This window comes from Bison bison, unplaced genomic scaffold (assembly GCF_000754665.1).
Source record: "Bison bison bison isolate TAMUID 2011002044 unplaced genomic scaffold, Bison_UMD1.0 scf7180017864079, whole genome shotgun sequence".
Classification (NCBI taxonomy): Eukaryota; Metazoa; Chordata; class Mammalia; order Artiodactyla; family Bovidae; genus Bison; species Bison bison.
Window position 1 is genome coordinate 1,274,230 of NW_011494651.1, and position 22,072 is coordinate 1,296,301.

General features: G+C 55.1%; 1 protein-coding gene across 2 annotated transcripts in view; it reads left to right on the forward strand.

Annotated features, from left to right (window-relative positions):
* FBLN1 (fibulin 1) overlaps nucleotides 1-22,072 on the forward strand; it is a 68,666-nt gene that overhangs the window by 9,577 nt on the left and 37,017 nt on the right. For both annotated transcript variants that reach the window (XM_010837612.1, XM_010837613.1), the window contains exons 4-13: nucleotides 5,203-5,262; nucleotides 6,611-6,712; nucleotides 7,302-7,439; nucleotides 8,792-8,929; nucleotides 10,567-10,710; nucleotides 11,758-11,886; nucleotides 12,384-12,509; nucleotides 15,219-15,338; nucleotides 16,167-16,298; nucleotides 18,272-18,395. In XM_010837612.1, coding sequence (XP_010835914.1) covers nucleotides 5,203-5,262; nucleotides 6,611-6,712; nucleotides 7,302-7,439; nucleotides 8,792-8,929; nucleotides 10,567-10,710; nucleotides 11,758-11,886; nucleotides 12,384-12,509; nucleotides 15,219-15,338; nucleotides 16,167-16,298; nucleotides 18,272-18,395 — 1,213 coding nt within the window. The remainder of the gene's footprint in view (nucleotides 1-5,202; nucleotides 5,263-6,610; nucleotides 6,713-7,301; nucleotides 7,440-8,791; nucleotides 8,930-10,566; nucleotides 10,711-11,757; nucleotides 11,887-12,383; nucleotides 12,510-15,218; nucleotides 15,339-16,166; nucleotides 16,299-18,271; nucleotides 18,396-22,072) is intronic.

A 22,072-nucleotide genomic window follows, 5' to 3' on the forward strand; every position in this document is an offset into this window, starting at 1 on the left:
GCTCTCATTCACCGCGTTTCACAGATGAGGTCCTGGCATTCAAGGTCACGTGGCCAGCACACGGTGGAGGCAGTACTCTGGCCTTCCGATGCTGGGCCAGTGCCCTCTCTCCATCGGGAGCTGACGACATGTGGACAAGAGGCTGGGGGCACCACTCATTAGTAGCAGGCTGTGAGCATTCAAACATAGATATTTATTCAGTGTAGGGGCCGGTGACCCCCCTAAAGCAGCTTCAAGACAGCTCCCAGCTGTATTTCCATCAGTTTAGCTCCCCACCCTCCCATTTGTCTGAAGCCACGTCAGTCCTGAAGCCTTGGGGCCTGGTTCAGTTACACGGCTCAGGAAACTTCTCGGTTGTCTAATCGTCTCTTCCACTTATGCAATGGTTTCCTATGCCATAATGGAAAGAGCCCTGGAACATTTCAGGCGTCTGCTCTGCCCCAAGCTTGCTGCCTGCGTGGGACCTTTGCCTTCTCAGTCTGAGCTCCGTCTGCCCTCTGTTCAACGTGGGGGAAGGGGCAGGGAGCAGGTCAGGGGAAGAGCTGACAGGCCAGGGCTCCCTGAGCCAGGCCGTCCGTTCCTGTGGCTTTGGGGTCCTGGATCAAGTGACCCGTCTTTCATTCTTTGTTTTGACTTCTCAAGTCCAGGACTCTGCCGTGCAGCTGACTTCAGATATCTTAGTCATAAAGGGGGACTGGAACCACGTTCTGGCTCCCTCCTTGACTTTTGAAATCAGAGATGACATTTTCACTCTAAACAAACTCAGATTCTTCACCCTGGTGGAGACTTTCTCCTGTGTCTCCAGGGAGGACTTTTGTTGATTTATATCTTGGTTCGTTAATGGTCTCTGAGCTTTTCTGTTGCTCCAGATGTCTTATTTCTCCCTTGCCTTTCATCGGCTTCATTTCTTGCCCCAGACTTTGCTCGGTGTCTCTGTGAGGACTTCCCTGTGTTCCCTCCCCACTCAGACACAGACCTGCCTTCCTGTCTTCCGCTGACGTTTACTGTGGGCCTACTGTGTGCTACCACGGGGCCACATGGGCCCACAGACCAGTACGGCCTGAGGTAAAATAAGCACAGAGATGGACAGAAAGCCTTTTAGAAACTTCTCTAAGCATTTGATATAGAGTAACTCAGGTCTGGGCGTCCCGGGTGGCTCAGATGGTAAAGAATTGTTCTGCAATGCAGGGGACCTGGGTTCTACCTCTGGGTTGGGAAGATCCCCTGGAGAAGGAAATGGCAACCCACTCCAGTGTTCTTGCCTAGACAGTCCCATGGACAGACAAGCCAAGCGGGCTACAGTCCGTGGGTCGCAGAGTCGGACACGCCTGAACACACACACATGCACACATCTGTTGAATCTAAATACAAAATTGGGATTTGTGTCTGTTTTCTTAACCTTCTTTTTCTACTAAGCTGTATTATGAGTTATCGAAGTGTTGTTATCTTTGATATTTTATTGTTATATGGAAGTGTGAGTTATCTAAGATGGGGGAAAGAACCCTGTTCTTTTGGGTGGAGCTGTGCTGGGGTGTATCTTGGTTACGCCCATTCTACAGATTGGGCGACTGAAGCTGCAAGAAGCTTAGATTCCAGATTCATCTTCTCGCATTCTTTGCCCAGCATACTAGCCCCCAAAGAATGCTGTGGAAATCTCGATGACTTCATCACCCAGGTAGCAGTTTCCCACAAATGCCCCTGACCTTGTCACCGTGAGTCCTCTGGAGGATGGTTCCATCACCCTCGCCTGTGCTGGACGTGGCAGGGAGTTGGGCCTTGCCAGGATGTAATGCCAAGTGGATGAAGGGTCCCCAGATCAAACCTCCTTTTTTCCCTCTCTTTTTGGCTTCTAGTAGGGTTGATTACAGTGTTGTGTTAATTTCCGCTGCATAGCACAGTGATTCTGTTATGCGTACCTGGGCGTTCTTCTTCACATGCTCTTGCAGTATGGTTTATCACGGGATGTGGAATGCAGTTCCCTGGGCTACGCAGCAGGACCCAATTGTTCTTCTGTTCTGTCTGTAATCGCTTTCATCTGCTAACCCCAGCCTCCAGTCCATGCCGCACCAGGACCCTCTCCTGTGGCAGCCACCAGTCTGCTCTGTTTGTGACACTGTCTGTTCATAGATAGGCTCATTTGAGTCGTGTTTTGGATTCCACAAATAAGTGAGAGCATGTGGTATTTGTCCTTCTCTTTCTGACTCGCTTCACTCAGTGTGACCATCTCTTGTTTAGTCATGAAGTCATGTCCCACTCATTTGCGACTCTGTGGACTGTAGTCCGCCAGGCTCCTCTGTCCATAGGATTTTCCAGGCAAGAATACTGAAGTGGGTTGCCATTTCCTTCTCCAGGGGATCTTCCTGACCCAGGGATCCCAATTCTTTACCACTGAGCCACCAGGGAAGCCCTGTGATCATCGCTTGTTGAGTCACTCAGTCGTGTCTGGCTTTTTGCAGCCCCACGGACGGCAGCACACCAGGCCTCTGTGTCCATCACCAACTCCCAGAGCTTGCTCAAACTCATGTCTGTTGAGTCGGTGATGCAATCCAACTATCTCATCCTCTGTCCTCCCCTTCTCCTCCTGCCCTCAATCTTTCCCAGCATCAGGGTCTTTTTTAATGAGTCAGTTCTTTGCATCAGGTGGCCAAAGTTTTGAAACTTTAGCTTCATTACCAGTCCTTCCAATGAATATTCAGGATTGATTTCCTTTTGGATTGACTGGTTTGATCTTGCTCTCCAAGGGACTCTCAAGAGTCTCTTCCAACACCACAATTTTCCAACATCAGTTCTTCAGCATTCAGTCTTTGTACTCCAACTCTCACATCCATACATGACTACTGGAAAAATCATAATTTTGACTCTATGGACCTTTCTTGGCAAAGTGTTGTCTCGCTTTTTAATACATTTGTCTAGGTTTTTCATAACTATTTTTCCAAAGAGCAAGCAGTCACCGTCTGCATTGATTTTGGAGCCCCTCCAAAAAATGAAATCTGACACCATTTCCACATTTTCCCCATCTATTTGTCATGAAGTGATGAAACCGGATGCCATGATCTTTGTTTTTTGAGTGTTGAGTTTTAAGCCATCTTTTCCACTTTCCTCTTTCACCTTCATCAGGAGGCTCTTTAGTTCCTCTTCTCTTTCTGCCATTAATGATCATCTCTAGTTGCATCCAAATTAACCATTCTGAGCAAAGGGGCTCCCAGCCTCCCAACCTAGAGATGACTCACACCCTAAAGGTCCCTTGCTTAGTTTCTTCCCAGCTGAAAAGTTTTTGAATTATTTAGGGACCCTTCCCATATTTTAATGTGAAAGTGAAAGTATCAGTTGCTCAGTCGTGTTCAGCTCTTGCGACACCATGGACTATAGCCCGCCATGCTCCTCTGTCCATGGGGTTCTCCAGGCAAGAATACTGGAGTGGATTGCCATTTCCTTCTCCAGGGTGTCTTTCCGACCCAGGGATCAAATCCAGGTCTCCCGCAATGCAGGCAGATTCTTTACCGTCTGAGCCACAAGGGGAGCCTTCCTGTATCTTTTGCATAGTGTCTATAAATTATGTTATATTGAAATTTACTGCAGAATTACTAATGTGTGTGTTTTTACTGAGGTCTGTTTTCTGTGTGGGTGTATCATGCTCTCACACGTATGTGTTTTAGAAGACACGGGAAGGTAGAAGGAAGAGGAAATCAACACAGAGATGGACACTGTTTCCATTGGGTTGCATTTCCTCTCCGTCTTTTTTCTGTCTTTCTTCGCTTCTCTTCTGTAGGCCTGGCTGCACTGAGGAGACCCTGGGTTTGTGTGCTTTCCCACCCAGCCTTGCAATGTGATGGCTGCTGGATTGCGATGGAGTTGTGGTCACTGTCATTCCATCTTGTGGCGGCTTCCTTCAGCAGGGGGCTTGGTTTTCAAGTTGTCTAGGGATTCCTGGGTGTATCCACCCGAGTTAAAAGGGCTAACGCATTTCCTTTATGTCAGAACTGCCAGTGCAGTGCCACCCTTTCAATCAGGGCCCTGGCCCCCCACCGCGTCACTCTTTGTTCTATTGCCGTGTTGAATCTCTTTTAAAAACATTTTAATTTATTTATTTGACTTCAGTGGGTCTTAGTTTCAGCATGTAGGATCTTTTAGTTCTGACATGTGAACTCTTCGTTGCATCTTATGGGATCTAGTTCCCTGATCGGGGATCAAACCTGGGCCCCCTGCGTTGGGAGGGCAGAGTCTTAGCCACTGGACCACCCGCTCTGTTGAATCTTTTTATTAAGTCGGGGGGGCCTTGTCTGTGCCTAGTGCTTCACCCTCAGAGCAGGTGCTCAGATACCTTTGTTGAACAAGCCGAGTGAGTGACTATGGATGACTGGCACTAAATTGAACTTTGCAGGCCAAGTGGATGAAATCTGTGTATTTGCTTCCTGGGGCTGCCCTAGGAAGGCGTCGCAGACTGGGGGGCTTAAACAACAGAGATATTGTCTCCCAGCCTGGAGGCCAGAAGTCCGAGACCATGGTGTTGGCAGGGCTAGGCCTTCCGAGTATCTCCCCCGGTATCCCTTGGCTTGGAGATGCCTGTCTTCTCCTTGTTTCTCCACTCCCTTTTCCTCTGTGTATCTGCCACGGAGTCCAAATGTCCCTTTTTGTAAGGACACTTGTCTTTGGATTAGGGCCCCCTCTCACGACCTCATCTTAACCTGATCATCTGCAGTGACCCTGCTCCAAAATAAGATCATGTCCCCAGACACTGGGGGTTAGGACTTCACATCTTCTGTGGGGAGTGGGTGGGGGGGTGGGACCCACAGTTCGACCCGTAACAACAAGCTCTCACCAGGTGCGTTGCCTTGTTTGGAGGCTGTGACTGAGTTTATAGTAGGGCTGTGGTGGCTGCATTTGTGGAAATATTTAAGTAGTGTTGACAACATAACCACACGTGGCGTTGCGTGGATGACTAACAGGCCCTCGTGCCGCTGCCGTTTCTGGTATAATAGATCTTTTAGAGATGTAGCGACATTTTGTTTTGTAAGTGTGATTCTGTTTTTCAAAAGGATGAAATGAACACTGAGCTGTTTATAAGAAGACGTATAGACAGGCATTAGCTGCCTGATATTTACAAGAAGAGAAAACATTTGGAGTGACCTGTGTGCTCATGTGGGTGTGGATCACCGTGTGGACAGCGTGTGCACAAACATGTCTTTGCCTCTTTCCCCTTAGCTAAGGTTTCTGAGATCGAGGAGGAACAAGAGGACCCCTACCTGAATGACCGCTGCCGAGGTGAGCCCTGTGCCTCCCCAGCTGGTGGATAACGAGGCCCAAGGGAGGGTCAAATGCTAATCTCTCTGGGAGCTGACCTCAGGCTCTGCTCGGGTTCACTAGGATTCACCCGACATGTGCCCTTTGGCTGGGAGTCCCGGTCACCTGCACTCCTGGACTCCTTCCCTTCCTCTCCTCCTCGCTGGGACCTGGTGGGCGAGTGAGGGAGAGGGTGGACTTGTAGCCAAGGGCTGCGTTCTTGTGGCTTGTAGCGAAGAAGCTAGCATTCAAAGCCCTTTCATCACGGCCCACAGACTCTGTGGGTGACTCTATGGGGGGGTCACTCTAAACAGGGACTGCCAAGGCTGGGGGCCCCTTAAGGGATGGGGGTGAGCGTTACTTCATTTTGCGGCCTGGCGCTCCACCCATACCATCTGTAATATCCATTTGTCTCATAAGAGTGATGCTTTCAAATTTAAAGTCAGTGGGGCCTTACAGTGTTGTTTTCCATAAGATAAGACTTTATTTCTCATGACGGAACATTCCTATGCGTCTGGACTGGCAGGTCTGCTCCCCTAGGACATTTAGTGACTTGCCTTATGGTTGGGCTTTAATTAGGGAGTCAGTTTAATCACAAAATAATGCGGTCTGTTACAATGACACTTGGCACCGAGGCCTTGGGTGGGGGAAGGGAGAGCAGAGAGCCCCAGAAAGACCCGTAATCCTCCCTGGGGGGCGTGGGGGGGATCTTCCTGGAGGAGGGGGGCGGATAGTTGGTTTGCAGTGGGCCAGGATGGACTAGCCAGAGAAGTGACGTGGGTGGGGGGGTTGCGGCAACTGGAGCAGAGACTTGAAGACCCGCAGCAGCTGGGCCCTGGTGGGCTGTGGGACGGGGGAGGGGCAGGGGACAGGGAGAGGGGAAGAGGCTGGACAAGTGGGCAGGCCGTGCAGGCCCTGGGCAGCAGTCCGGACTTCATTTTGTGGAATCTTTGTCTGGTGGAGGTTTGTCCCCATGAGATTAGTTCTTTGAGCATCTCGCTAGCCACCCTGTGGGAAGCGTGGTTGGAGGGTTGGGTACCAGGGATGCTCAGAGAGCCAGGTGAGTGAGCACCCGGAACTGAAGCAGTGCCAGTGAAAATGGGGTATTGGGGTCCCGCACGCCCCTCCGTCTGTCAGATCAGGGCCAGACCTTGGGGGTCTCTCATGGGAAGGGGGTTGCTGTGAAGACTGCAGTGGGCTCCAGCCTGGGGAGCCTGCCTTTCTGCATCAGTCCACCTTGAGGGCACTTCTGGCCCCATCCAAACAAAGAGAAATCACCAGGAGGTCCCTGGATGCGCCGGGCCTCTGCTCACATTTGCTCTGGTTCCAGGCGGCGGGCCCTGCAAACAGCAATGCCGGGACACGGGGGAGGAAGTTGTCTGCTCCTGCTTTGTGGGGTACCAGCTGCTCCCCGACGGCGTCTCCTGTGAAGGTAAATGTCATCCTGCTCTGAGAGCCTCTGCCTGCGCTTGACACCCGGGCAGGGCCCAGTTTGCACAACTTGGGGCCCTGTTCATAGGTGAACTACGGCCCAGGACCGGCTTTCCAGCACTCCACAGCCACGGCCTTCAGCCAGGAGAATGTGAACCCCTGGCTGGAAAAGGGCGCGGGCTTGGGGTCTGACTGGGCTCTGAGTCCAGGATCTGCTGAGTGGCATCCCTAGCCCCTCTTGGCCCCTCGTCTGTGAGATGGGGGAGATGGAGGGAGGCGACAGCCCTAATAGGGGGGTCTCTAGGGTCACACGACTCCAGTTCAGGGCCTGGAGCTTGCTTAGCAGATGCTCAGAAGGAGCAGTAGATCTGAAATAGATCAGCCGGGGAGAGGAACCATTGCTTTTGCTTTGCTCTGGTGGGGAGCGCCCAGGGCTCCACTCCGGTACAGAGTGTGACTATCACAGGCCTGGGGCCCTCGATGGATGCAGAGCCCTGACCCCACTCTGCCTCCTGGTCCGTTTCTTCTGACGCAGCGTCAGGATCGGGCGTGCTTGCCGGTTACTCCTGCGTTGCCTGTGTCTCTCCTAGATGTCAACGAGTGCATCACGGGCGGCCAGAGCTGCCGGCTCGGGGAAACCTGCGTCAACACAGCGGGCTCCTTCCGCTGCCAGCGCGACAGCAGCTGCGGAACTGGCTATGAGCTCACAGAGGACAATGACTGCAAAGGTACGGCGGGCTCCGGGTCACAGAGCCGCACCCCGGGAGTAGCTGTGATGTCATGAGAAGGTGGCTTGGGGGGTGCGGGGCTCCATGCTGTGTACCCCGGTGACTTGCCTGGGGCACCGCCTACCCTGTCACTCGTGAAGATTTAGCTTCTTGACCGTCATGCTGAGTTAATGACAGTGGAGAGTTTGGGTTTCTGAAAAGGCTCAAAGCACGATCATTTAAAAACAAGACCAGGGCCGTCGCTGGCCTTCCAATGGTTGGGGCTTTGCCTTCCAGTGCAAGAAGGTACGAGTTCCTAATCTGGTCGGAGAGCTCATATCTTACATGCCTTGTGGCCAAACTACCAGAACACATAAAGGGGAAGCAGTATTGTAACAATTTAAGAATAAAGACTGAAAAACAATTTTAAAATAACAACAAGACTGGAGATGAATTTCAGGTGCTCGCATGTGCTTTCTAGTCCCATCCCCCCCCCCCTTTTTTTTTTTGTGCACAACAGCTGCTGTCCATCTGATTCCAGGCTCCCTTGAAGTTCAAAGCATATTCCCTTCCGCTGTGTAAAAAGCATGACATTTTTGGCTGCTGGCTTTTCCCCACCAAATCATAGATGTTATTTGGCAGATAAGCCTTTGATGAGGATCTGTTAGAACATACTTTTCTGCTGAGGGTTTCCAACCCTTCGGAACGACAAAACCACTTGTGTAAAAATGTTGGTTGAATTATGAGGGTAACTCAAAAGCAAGTCACACCCTCCTGACTTCCGAGGGCCTTTGGGTGAGCTCGGTGCTCCCCACCCCTGCAGACTCCCTGGGCGGCTTGGACCACGAGAACCCAGGGTCCCTGCCAGCTGAGTATACACTTTTGAACATCTGACAGCCCATGAACTTCAAGGGAAGGGCAGCCAACACGTTCAGTCATGACAATCACCATTGTTAATATTTGGGATATTGCAAGGACTGAAGAATGAATAAGTTTATAAGGACTGTGTTTATTGCCACTAAGATCATCATCGCTTTATAATCTAAAACTTAACATGTGCTTAGCCTGAAATGAAAACCAAACCAAACCAAACCACCTATTGCCAGGAAAATGTCTGGGTTATTTATTATATAACAAAATTTGCATCATAAGAGCCTTGGGGGGATAGTCAGAGTTTTAAGTCTTTAGCAACACGAGCCCCGTTTGGCTAAGGCTCTTGTATGTGACCTCTTTATTGGGATGTTTTGGGTTATAGTCTGAGTAATGAGCATTTAAAGAAAAAAAAAAAAAAAGCTTTCTTGTGATTTTAAAGTGTTGTAAGATGCTTCTGGCAGGACTCTTGCTAACAATTTCCTTTTTTTATGATGTACCAGATATTGACGAGTGTGAGAGTGGTATTCATAACTGCCTCCCCGATTTTATCTGTCAGAATACTCTGGGATCCTTCCGCTGCAGACCCAAGCTACAGTGCAAGAGTGGCTTTATACAAGATGCTCTAGGCAACTGTATTGGTAAGACACTGCTGCCAGGGCCCACGGGGTCCGCCAGGCAGGGGAACCGTCCGGTCACAGGCCCTGTCTCTAGCAGGCGGGGCGCTGCACAGGGTAGACAAAACGGGTCGGCAAGCTTTTTCTATAAAGGCTGGATAATAAATTGTGCGTTGCAGGCCGTGTGGTCTCTGTCGCAACGCCTCTGCTCTGCAGGTTGCAGCTGGAAAGCAGCCATGGTTATGTGAACAAGTGGGCAGGGCTGTGTCCCAATAAAGCTTTATTTACAAGCACAGGCGACAGGCGGTGTTGGGTCCCAGGGCTCTAATTTAGCAATTTCCGATTCAGACAAAAGAGCTTGAGTTTTGAAATCAGAGACACTGGTGTTGAACGGAAGGTGTGTGTGCGTGCGTCCTAAATCACTTCTGTTTTGTCTGACTCTTTGTGACCCCATGGACCCTGTCAGGCTCCTCTGTCCATGGAATTCTCCAGAATACTAGAGTGGGTTGCCATTTCCTTCTCTAGGAGATCTTCCCAACGCAAGGATCGAACCTGTGTCTCCTAGGTATCCTGGATTGGCAGGCGGGTTCCTTACCACTAGCGCCACCTGGGAGCCCCAGGGAAGCCCTCAGTAGTTTTAAACACTACCGCCCTGGGACCAGCCCAGGAGACAGGAGGTGGGCCTGCTTTCTCCTGCAGTCGCCACCTGGCCGGATCACTGTATGCTCTTGGCATTTGAGTCCAGGTCTGCCAACTGTCCTTGCCCTCTGCCCCAGCAGAAGATTCTGGGTCCTCCCTTGAGGTCAGACAGACGTCCCCCTGGATGTGAGCTGCAGGTGCCACCAGCCAGAACCCACGCTGCTGGGGCTGCCCTGTCACCCCCCTGGAAAGGCTGGCAGCGCCATGACAAGGGACAGGACTTTCCATCTTGTGTCTGTCTCACGCCCTCGCAGATAAATCTGCGTTGATCTTTGATTTGGCATGGTGGTTTGGACTGAAATCCCTGCCCCCTTTTATTGCTATCCCAGGATGTTTACAGACAAACAGCAGCAGCCCCTTAGGATGGGGGTGATTTTATCTGCAGCCAACCCCAGTCTTTGTTCCTGAAACAAATTTGCCCCCTTTTCACGGGAGGCGTCTGCGTGGTGGGGGCCTCAGCTTGGCTGCACTGGCCCCTCTCCAGCCCCCTGCCCACGGAGCTGTCATCAGTCAAAGAAGGGGGCCGGGGAGCAGGAGGCTAACCGCTCTCCCTGGGCCAAGATGGGGAGGGGCCTGCCCAGACTTTCAGGGGGCTTGCAGGGGGCTCCTCGGAGGAGGGCTTCTGTCGGGGCTGGAAACCCTGACTCATGGCAAAATCAGCCCAGTTCACTGTGTGGGACTTGCAGGCAGGTGGCCTTGGCTTTGGTGCAGTGGAAGATGGAGGTGTTGAGGGTTTAGGGGCAGGGAGATGGACCCGAGAGGGGGTGCTTAAGGTGGGGTGTGCTGCTGTGACCTGGGACCCAGTGGGGAGGCTGCGGTGCGGTCCAGGCTGAGCACATCATCTTAACTCCGTCTGTGGTTTCATAAAGAGGAGGGAAATGGGACTTTTTTGGAGATCTGGGTGCTGGGTTTGGGAAAGCCCTCCAGGATTAACCCTGCCATCTCTATCTTTCCCCCTGTAGATATCAATGAGTGTTTGAGTATCAGTGCCCCATGCCCTGTTGGGCAGACGTGCATCAACACAGAGGGCTCCTACACGTGCCAGAAGAACGTGCCCAACTGTGGCCGTGGCTACCATCTCAACGAGGAGGGAACCCGCTGCGTTGGTTGGTATTAAAAACGAAAGCTCGTTTGAAATGGACTTTTCTGTCTGCTCCAGCACAACCCTCCCTTCTCTGGAAGGAGAGAGCAGATCCCCAAAGGAAGGGGTGTGCACCTGTCCGTCTATCCCATGGCTGATCGCCAAGCCTAGGCCTTTACTGGCTATTGCCTGGACCGTTGCAGTAGAATGCCAGCCCACCTACTGCCTTCATCTTTGCCCCTTCAAGTCTGTCCCATTCATTCTGAGATGAAAGCTCTCTTGCCCTTTCCTGCTCAGAGCTCCCTTTGGTGATGGTTCCTCACTGGGGCAGACAGATGACTGATGCTCCAGCTTGCAATTTGTGTGTGTACGAGGGTACTCAGTCACTTCAGTCATGTCTGACTCTTTGCGACGCTATGGACTGTAGCCCGCCAGGCTCCTCTGTCCATGGGATTCTCCAGGCAAGAATACTGGAGTGGGTTGCCATGCTCTCCTCCAGGGAGAGCACCCAGGGAGCGAACCTGCATCTCCTGCTTTGCAGGCAGATTCTTTACCATCTGAGCCACCAGGGAAGCCCCACTTACAATTCGGTCCTCCTGAATTGACCCCAACCTCACAAACTTTATAATCCAGATGGAACAGGTCTTGCTGCTCCCCAACAAGCCCTGCCCGTCTCTGTCTGTGTGACTTTTGCTCTTACACTGCTCCCTTTGCCACCTGCTCCTACCTTCCTGTGGGTTCAGGCAAAGGCATATTGCGCCCATCCTGCCCAGATCCCTGCCACACAGAGGAGTCTCCTCCTTCCTCAGCGTCTCCCCAGTCCCTGGGCACTTACTGCCTTACTTAACTGGGGCCACTGCTGGCTCGCAGTAGCAGGAATCCCCTGAGGGTAGAGGCTACGTCGGGTCAGCTGTCTCTCCAGCGCATAGGACGTAATCCGGGAAATCACGTTGAAGCATTAGACGGTGCCACGCTGTCAGTTACGTTTTTGTGGGCTCCTTCCTTGCCTTCCGTTCTGATCACGCCCCCTCCCCCACTAAAGGGTTTTCAATGTGTCTTTCTTTTCTGCAAGATGTGGACGAGTGCTCTCCCCCCTCTGAGCCCTGTGGGCCGGGGCACCTGTGTGTGAACTCCCCTGGAAGTTTCCGCTGTGAGTGCAAAGCCGGGTACTACTTCGACGGCATCAGCAGGACATGTGTGGGTATGTGTGTATCCCTGAGGGGGCGGCTGGCCAGGTGACATGAAGGAGAACCAGCCTGGGGTGCACCTGTAGTGACCGCGTGGTCTGCTCCTGACCTCTGACAGTCCTGAGTTCAGACAGTGCTGGAGAAGGGACCTGGATCGGGAGACCCACATTCTAGGTCCAGTCATGCAGCTCCTGGGGGGTGCTCCCCACCTGTAGAGCAGGTGCTCTGCTAGCCCCGAGACTCCAGCCCCCTGGACAGATGCCCCAGAGTCTTTGTGATTTCCCAGAGAGGCACTGTCCTGGAAGGAGCACGAGGCTTCCCCAGTGGGCAGAGAGGCAGGGTGGTCCCGGCGCCCCTGCTGACTTGCCGTGCATTTGGGACTGGTCACTGTACCTTTCCCCGGGAGAGGAGGGCGGAGGAGGTTGGGGACAGAGGTCGTGAGCTGCCAGGGAGGACAGGCAGCCCCGTCCAGGGAGAACTCTGCCTGAGCTGCCCGCCCGCTCCGTTTCAGACATCAACGAGTGCCGGCGGTACCCGGGGCGCCTGTGCGGCCACAAGTGCGAGAACACGCCCGGCTCCTACTACTGCAGCTGCACCCTGGGCTTCCGGCTCTCCTCCGACGGCCGCTCCTGTGAAGGTGAGGGCCGGCCGTGGGCAGGGATCGGGGCCGCTGGGCCTGCATCCACTCCCTTCCCCGAGCTGCCCGCTTCCCCGCTGCTGCCCCGGCAGGTCTGCTTGGGAACGACTCACTCGTGCCCCAACACGTATCAGATGACGCGTCAGCAGGGGCGATGCCTCTAAAAACGTGCTTGTCAGAGATGACGGCCCTCCCGGTTTCCCCTGGGTCTGGCGGGTGCAGATAACGCCTGTGCGCACGTGAGGCTGGACGAGTGGGATGTGGCTGAGAGTGCAGAATCTGAGGGCTTCTGACCCACCGCCGTCCTCACATGACCCTGGGGGCTGGCTGAACCTCACCAGCCTCAGTGTCCTCACGGGGGAAATGAGGTTGTTTATGCCAAAGAAGGGGGCTTCCCTGGCGGTTTGGTGGTAAAGAATCTGCCTGCCAATTCAGGAGATGTGGGTTCGATTCCTGGGTTAGGAAGATCCCCTGGAGAAGGGTATGGCTACCCACCCCAGTATTCTTGCCTGGAGAATCCCATGGACAGAGGAGCCTGGCGGGCTACCGTCCATGGGGACACAAGAGTCATGCCTGTCTTAGCCGCTAAAAGCAATGCCAGAGGGAAGCAAAAGCTGGATACTTGTTTAAAGTGGTAAGACAGATTTTATTTACACACCTGCAATAGAGGAAAGAGAGTTTGGCATAAACTGGTCTCAACTCCACCAGGACAAAAAGTGCAGCTTTCTATATGCTGAGGCCTGCTAAGGAGTAGCACTGAAGGATGGTGAGGTCAGTGGTCAGTGCAATTAGGCCAGCTGTGTCTGCTCCCTGGCTCTGACCCTCCTGCAGAGTGTGGGAGTTGGTGGGGGGGGCTCCCTCTTCTTGACTGCATTTCAAAGGCTTGGTTCCCATGTCCTTAGAAGGACACTCCTGGATTGCAGAAGACACATCTCAAAGGGACAGAGGAAGGATTTAACAGCTGCAGGTTTTCTGAAGTAAATGCTTCTAAGAAAAAGGGAGGTCAGGGACTGCAGTCCGGCGTTGGCTGGAACACACAGGAAATTCTTTAGCAGCGTAGAGATTTCCCAGTCAGGCATTTCAAGGGTCATGGTCTTGGGCTGATGCTGATATTTGGTCAGGTCTCTGGTGGGAGGATTCGACCAAGTCAAATTGGTGCCAAGAATAACACTGCCTCCCTCTGACGGGATGGACTAAGATGAGGTGAGAGCCCAGGGCCTGGCGCGTAGTAGGTGCTCCGCGGGTGTCACATCTTTACGGGAATTAGGTGAGCAGGTCAGCAGAGATCGAGGGCTTCTGACCACTCTCGGCAGTCCCTCACAAGCTCCCTTCCTTGCAGTACAGTGCCCAGGGGTGACCTGTAGAGCCAGCCTCCAGACACGGCAGGTCTTATAATTCTGGATTAAGATGGATGATCACAGATATGCCAGGACGCACCCCGGCGTGTAATTCTCACCCTGAAGGATGGACAGTGTGAGGGGCTCCTGGGTCCCAGGCTTCCCCTGAGGTTCTGGGACTCGTCCCCAGGAACCAGACCCAACATACACATGTAATGTCAAGGAACCAGATTCATGCGTGGGGCGGGGGTTGGGGGGAGGGTCCCTCGGGCCTGGGTTCAGATCCCAGCTCTGTCACGGTTATGGTCTTGAGAGTCATCAGCATTTCTGGGCCCCAGGGTCCTCATCTGCAAAACAGGGCTAGTGAGACCCACCTAATAGCACTAGTAGGGGTCATGAGGATGAAATACGATGGAGCCTGTCCAGCGTTTCACAGTGCCCCGCGTGAGAGGCCACGCTTGTGACATGGAGACTGCTGGCATCATTGGTATTATCATTTGTGGTTTGTGCTGTCCGTGGTGACTCCTTAATGACCGAATAGTAGATACTCATACCTGTTAGTGGACAATTTTGCCCAAAACCAGGGCCCGGCCAGCTTTGCTGCGTCATTCCGCCGAGCAGTTATAAAGCACCCCCTGCTCCAGGCGTGCAGCAAGAACATGGTTCCTGCCTTCAGGAAGCGTCTCTGGGATGTGATGAGACACCACACTGGGCAGAGGGGACCAAGCGCACGGGTCAAGTGACAGCCAGGCCAGGCGTGGGGGTGCTGCAGGGGTGAGAGGGGCTGAGGCACTAAAGGACATTCTTCCCTGCTCACCCCTCCTGCCCTGCTAAGAATTAGCAGTAAACAAAAATGAGAAGGGACTTCTGGGCCACAGATTGGCAAAGTTGTTTTTTTTTTTTCCTAAAAGCCACACAGTAAATATTTTAGGCTTTGCCAGCCACGTCTTGATTGTGCCTCCTTAACTCTGCCATTATAGTGCACAGGCAGCCGTGGACTATGAGCGTGGCTGTGTGCCAATAAAACTTTATTTGCAAACACAAGTGGTGGGCCGGAAGTTTGCTGATCCCAGTTCTAGGCAAAGAGAACAGAAGAGCAAGAGCCCCAGGGTTGGTGTGACTTGAAGCAGGCAGTGGCAGGAGTGGGGAGATGCCAGATCCCCCAGCCTTGAGGGGCTGGAGTGGGAGCCTCTCTCCCTTAGGGAAACCTTGAGCAGGTCCCTGGCCGTACATGTGGTAGCCTCTGCCTCTGTGTGTGTGTTAACTCGAGGGAGGTCATGGCCCACGGACGTGGGAGAGAGGTCATGACCCACTCGACTAGGGACCAGGGACTCAGCTCTGAGCGGTAGCCTCGGGACCTTGTCTCTTTCAGACGTGAACGAGTGTAACAGCAACCCCTGCAGCCAGGAGTGTGCCAACGTCTACGGCTCCTACCAGTGTTACTGCCGGCGAGGCTACCAGCTCAGCGACGTGGACGGGGTCACCTGCGAAGGTGAGCGGGGAGAGGCCACCTCTCTCCTGTCCCCCACTCCCCGCTCCTCCTGGCTGGCGAGTGGCCTGGGTTTCTTCCCTCTGAGATGTGTTTGGATGGACTTTGCCCATTATTGAGAGTGAGGTTTGTAAAGGAGGAAACCCACTCCCAGACTTTCTTTAGTGACATAAAATGGAACAGAGGTGATGGCCATGGGTGCCGCCCGGACCTCGAGCAGGGCGGGGGTGGGGGAGGCGGGGCCGAGGAGTCACACCCCTGGCTCGACCCTCTGCCTCTGGCCTTTCAGAAGCCCCTCGCCGGGCCTGGGCCACCCTCCTCTGTAACATCCGGGTTCATCCTGCACTTACCCGGTGGTCGGAGGATGAAACCAAATGATGATTCAAGTGCACTTCATACATGCCTGGCACAATGTTGGTGCTCGGAAGGCAACTGTTTGTAAGGTTATACCTATTTTTATTATATAAAGTGTGTCTGTTATTGGCACGTTTATAATCATTGGCATCAGGATGGAGCCGGCAGGGTACCTCTGTGTGTGCCATTACAAAGCCCTTGGCTCTGCTTTGTTCCCCAGTCTCCCTCTCCCCACCCTGCAAACTTCACACAAGAACTTGCTCTGTGGCCCCAGGCTAGGCCTTTTCCCTCTCTGGGACTCAGCGAGCCCTTCTGGCGGGATGGCCTCGGAGGCCGCCCCGGCCCTGGCACTTTGAGACCCCGCTGTGTCCTGCTCGCCCTCGGGGCTGACTTCCAGGTCACAGCTCAGCCCACTGGGGGCTGTAGCCCAGCCGGGAGGGGTCCGCACGGTGCTGAGGGTGGGCTTTGCCGTCACAGACATCGACGAGTGCGCCCTGCCCACGGGGGGCCACATCTGCTCCTACCGCTGCATCAACATCCCTGGGAGCTTCCAGTGCAGCTGCCCCCCGACCGGCTACCGGCTGGCCCCCAACGGTCGCAACTGCCAAGGTGAGCAGGGCGGGTCCCGGGGTCTCCCGGGCCGTCCCGCGGCTCTGCAGGGCGGGGGGCACTGAGGCTCCGCAGCCACAGCACAGGTGGGGTGCGTTTGTGGGGGACGACTGTATCTGGGTGTGTCCTCGCCCCACGGGCACCCTGGTCTCCCATGCTCGGGCACGCTTATCCACCGGGGGTTCTGAGTCCTCCTGTTCTGCCCCGGGCAGCCCCCGGGGGGCCAGAAGTGGGGCTGACAGCCTTTAAAAGGAAGACGTCCAGCATCAAGGAAGCAGGCCTTCAGTACCCAGAAGACCCCACAGCTTAGCACTGCTGTTTAGTCTCTCATTCAGTCACTCAACATACCCAGGCCCTGCCAGGTGTTAAGGGCAAAGCAGTGAGCCAGTGGTGCAGGCCTCTGTCCCCGGGTGCTGGTCTCCACTTGGCAGGGGGATGGACCTGGTCAGGGTGTGTCCCCACCCTGAGCTCTCTGTATCGAAGGCCTTTATGGCCAGGGTTCCTGCGGAGCCCAGGGATCAGCTAAATGAAAGGTGAGTGGCCTGCATCCTATCCTCGGCTCCCAGTTCTAAGAACACTCCAGGGGTCACTGCGTCACTGTCTCTTGGGTTACTGAAAGGGGAGCTGAGGAGATATTTGTGAATGAGCAACCCCGGAACGGGCGTGCTGGCCTTACCCTCGGCAATGGCTGCAGTAGCTGGATCAGAGGCTGGGACTGTCCAGCCCCTGCAGCGAGCCTCCTACAGGGCCTGGAGGCTCTGGGGGCCGGGGTTCTGCAGATGTCCTTTCTGGTCATGAAGGGGGTTTGCACACTGTGATCAAAGGCGGCAGGAGCTGCGGCGTTTCCTGGGAGGGACTGCTCGGCTGTCCAGAGCTCCAGATGGAAGTCGCTGTTTTCACATTTCTGAAGGAGCAGATGACCTGGCCAGGCGCCCTCACCGCAGCCTGGGGTCCTGCCAGACACAGCGAAAACACATTCCTGAGCCTCTCTCGGGCTTTGAGACTGGGGACCGCTGTTTTTGCTACCAATGGTCAGGATTTGGCACCTCTTCACAGATGCCTCAGGGCTTCCCAGGTGGCGCTAGTGGTAAAGAATCTGTCTGCCAGTGCAAGAGACAAAAGAGACGTGGGTTTGATCCCTGGGGTGGGAAGACCCCTTGGAGGAGGGCATGGCAACCCACTCCAGTATTCTTGCCTGCACAATCCCCATGGACAAAGGAGCTTGGAGGGCTACAGTCCATGGGGTCACAGAGAGTCAGACCCGACTGAAACGACTTAGCACGCACCCATGCAACCTCTGGCATGGTGGCGCCCCCTGAACCCACCGTTTGGCTGCTCCGGACAGCTGTGGGGTGGGGGACGACTCCCCATGTCCAGTGACCTCCTGATGTGCCCCAGGCCTGGTTCTGGTCCAACCCAGACAGTCACTGACTTTGGAAACTGGGCACAGCGTAGACTCCCTTTCTGCCTCAGTTTCCTCATCTGTAACATGGGGCTGGTGGCTTCTGCCCATTCCCTCCTCAGACGTTAGAAGTGGCACGCGAGGTAAGACTGATGCACCTCGAGAGCCTTGGAGAGGTGCTGGCTGCCTGGGTTCAAAGCTCAGCTCCCCCACTTACCACATGTGTGGCCTTAAACCAGTCACTTAAGCCCACGAGCTCCTCCTAAAATGAGGGTAATAACCAGTACATGCCTCATTTAATTATAATGAGAAGTGTTTCCTGCCAAACACTTCAAGGGCCATCATTTAGAGGTTGCTGTTGTTATTATGCTCACTCCAGGGATCATGAATAGTAGGTAAATTAGATATAAATCTCCTATAAACAAAAGGGCTGGCACAGGGCTGTGCTCCGGAGAGCAGCCAACGGAGGGCAAGGATGGCCCGATCCCCCAGACTCTGGGCACCCACATCTGGGCCGGGGATGGTGTGGGGGGCCTCAGCCTTCACCATGCCGCCTTGGGGTCTCCCGCAGACATCGATGAGTGTGTGACCGGCATCCACAACTGCTCCATCAACGAGACCTGCTTCAACATCCAGGGCAGCTTCCGCTGCCTGGCCTTCGAGTGTCCCGAGAACTACCGCCGCTCCACAGACGCGTAAGTCCCTCGGGCCCCGCGGTCGTCTGTCTGTGTCGGCCTTCCTGGGGGCTGGGCTCCCGGCCTGCACGAGTCGGAAGTGGGTATTCATGAGCTGTGTCCTCCAACGTGGGTCTTGGGAGAAACTCAAGGATCCCCGGTTCTCAGGCGCCTAAATGCCAGCGAGACTGGTCGCAGAAAGCGAAGGAAATTGGCCTCAAACGGGCTGAAGGTTGGCGGGCCTCCTCACTGACCTGCCTGCACATGGAGCCAGGCAGAAACCTGGCCTCTGCTCCCTGGGGTGGAGCCTTGGTCAAGGGACAGCTCTTTGGACCTCAGTGTCCACCTCTGTGGGTTACAGGAGGCAGAGCGTGCCGACTCAGATGGAGATAGCAATGACTCCGGGTGGGCCGAACCTGAAAACCACATTCTCTTCCGCCCAGCGATGGTGTGGGAACAGCTCAGAAGGTTCTGGGTTCTCAGCTTGAAGCTGTGTGTCCATGTGTCACTGTAAGCTCGCTGACTCTCAGGCTACCCGATGTTTGCTGGGGTGTCTAGAAACCCCGTTCCTCAGGGAGCAGTGAGGACCCTCTGGTCTCGCCATACACGATCCCAGCTCTTGTTTTGTTGGGTGGGTCTCCTTTCTTGCCCCCAGAGATCGTTTCAGGGAAAGCTCCTCAGTGGGAGCCCATCTTAGGAGCGTGGACGCGGGATCCCTTCCCTCCTGCCCTGGGCAGTGCCAGCACCCAGCCTCGCTGCCTGGGAGACCCGGCCTCTTGACCTTGACCCTGCTCCTCCCGCCAAGGGTCGGGGCCATCTGGAGCAAAGGTCCCAGGCTCCAGCGTGTACTTGTTCTGGCCAAAAGCTAGAGCAGGAGACGCTCAGATGGCCCCAGTGTTCTTCGCAGCATCGGGGATGTTCATCCTCTGGCCTCGCCCACCCCCCACCCTCTCTGTTTCCCTGGCAGGCATTCTTGTGGGTAGGGAAAAGCCACCCCAGGGCTGGGTTTGCCAGCACTCAGCATTCCGAGAGCCGGGGGCTTATACAACAGCTTACAGGCAGTGCGAGTGCTCCTGAGCTGGGAAGAACGATCGTGTCCTTGATTTGAGGCTGAGCTGCTCCTGTCTGTCTGTCCATGCTCCCTCACTCCCTCCGAGGCCCTTGTCTGTGTCTGGGTTAGAGGATTCTGGAAGATGGGCTGGTTGCTGTTGACCTCAGACTCAGGTGCGGTCATGAAGGCAAACGGGGAGGAGGAGGCTGCCCTGCGCGGGGTCTTCACGCCTCCGACGCAGGGGGTGGGCAGGCTGGCATCGTGTGCCGAGACTGGCTGCGGTTGGCTCCCCTCCCCGGTCCTTACACTGATGGGTGCTGCGGCTGGGGAAGGGCCTTTACTTGTTCGGGGAGTGTTCACCGTGAGCCTACTGTGTGCGGGCACCTGGGCAGACAGTGGGCCCGCAAAGGCCCCTGGGCCCTGCTCTGAGCCCAGGAGGAGCCCGTGGGAAAGCAGCCGTGGGCAGAGTGCAGGAGTGCTCTCATCAAGGAGGGCTCTCCGCCGGCAGGAGTGGGGGGCACAGAAGGCAGGGGTACCTAGAGTTGGTGATGCCGGAATGAAGCGGGGAGGAGTCGGGCAGAGAGGGAGGGAGTGGAGGGTGGGATGGGCATGGGGTGTAGACCTGCGTTAAAGGGCAACAGAGGAGTTCCGGCCAGGAAATAGGGTGCCCAGCAAGGAACCACGCCTGCTGACTGAGGCATTGATGCTCCAGGGCGTGGTCTGTCCCCATACTTTGGGTTCATCGCTCTGCCTCCTGGGGGATGATAAAGAGGGAGCACCGTCATTGTCTGTTTGTATTAGGCGCAGGAAGTAGGCTCCGTCCACGGTCAAGGTTGGGGAGGGGTTGGGGCTCCAAGCAGCCCCTCCAGGGAAGACTGTGGCCCCATTGAGCACATGCTGCTCGCGAGCGCCACCAAGCAGCTGGAGCAGAGGCTGGGAGGCGGGTGGGGCTGGGAAAGTTGTGTCCCCTGCCCTGAGGGTGCGATGGGCTGTGCTCCCTTCACTGTTCTCAAGCCTCATGGAGATGCTATGGCATTCTGGAGCTATCTGGCTTTGGTGTCAGCCTCGCTTAGGTTTGCCTCCCAAATTCAGTCCATTCCAGGTCCCCTTTATAGTCAGCAGGTCCCGTGAACTTCTTGCTGAAAAGGGAGCAGTGGTGTCACCCTCTGGGTTCCTGTTGGGTGACTGTGATTATGGGAGCAGAGCCACTTCCATATGGCTCGCTCTGGGTTCAGCCTGGGGGGCTGCGGGTAAGGTTTCCCCAGGCACATTTTACTGCCAGTATTTATGGATGGAAGGAAGGCGGACGGTGGCCCTGGTGTCCGGTTGAGGACAAAGCCTGGGAGGCTGCCTGGAGGAGGAAGGAACCAGGCCTGGGACTCCCATCCTGCCTTCCAGGCCTGCCTCTCCTGTTCCTTGGTCCCGTGATCTGGGGTCTTGGTCACCCTGGGGCCCATTTTCCCCTGTAACACGTGCTGACAATACCTGCTTGTCAGCGCCTTGAGGATTAATGGTAACGCTCCGGGTGCCCGGCCCAGGGGGATGATAAAGAGGGAGCACCATCACTGTCTGTATTAGGCGCAGAGTGGTGGTAAGGAAGATGGCCACGAGCCACCCCGTTCTCCTCCTCAGAATCCAGACGTTCCTCAGAGCGACTGCAGCTGTGGCTCCATGGCTGACTGTGTGCCTGTGGGCTGACTGTGACCGGCCAGGTCTAGGGTTGCTCAGTCCTCAGACAGGAAGACGAAACTCGGCTCCTGAAGGGCTGTTGAGGAATCGTGGGCCAGCCAGGAGCCCAGCGCTGGGCGCAGGAAGTGGGGGCCGGGCCTGGAATCCTCGGTTGACAGGCCTTGGAGGGTGGGGGTCTCGTTTTGGTTGCCTTGTCACGTATGGGGGGGCTGTTTCTCTGGGACCACAGGAGCCCCGGTAGCTTAGGGCCACTGACACGTCGTGTAGATGTGGGCAGGACGCAGGCCAGAGCGCCAGGTGAGGCGGAGCTGAGCCTCTCAGCCCTGCGGACTCCTCAGACTGGAGCTTTCTGTTTCACGGCCCTTTTCCTTTTCTGCAAAAACTCTCTTAAGAATTTATCTGAGCTTCAGAAAGCGATTTGTGCAAGTTAAAAGTGCTATGTTAGAAAGGACCAGGGAAACAGCACTTCCGTGGTTTAACATTCAGGGAGCCTTGACCGGCAAGATTTGAGTCTCTCTCTCTGTTGCTGGGCCTCAGCCTTCTCTCTGTCTCTCCACAAACAGCCTCCTTCTGGCCAGTTTCCCTGGTGGCCGAAGGGCGGTAACTGGAGCGTGACCCAGCAGGCCGGGCCACAAACCACAGGCCTGGGCCCCAAGGACTGACCAGGCTGTTAAGATCCTGACCACGAAGTTCCCTCCTCCCCACAGCAGGGATATTCAGTGTCCCTGAGCCTGGGGTGGGACCGAAAACATCCTCTCTACCCCCTCGGTGGGGCAGACCCCGAGACCCGGGCTCTCAGAAGCCAGGGCCAGAGGGAGGCTGGCGGCCTTAGTTGGCACAGCTCCTGGCCCCAGGGTGTAACCCTGGTGGACGGAGTGGGTGGAACCCTGCCCTGGCTAGTTCCTGGAGCTTGTGTCCAGAACGACAGGAACTGCTGGTGGGGATGGCTGCGAGCTTC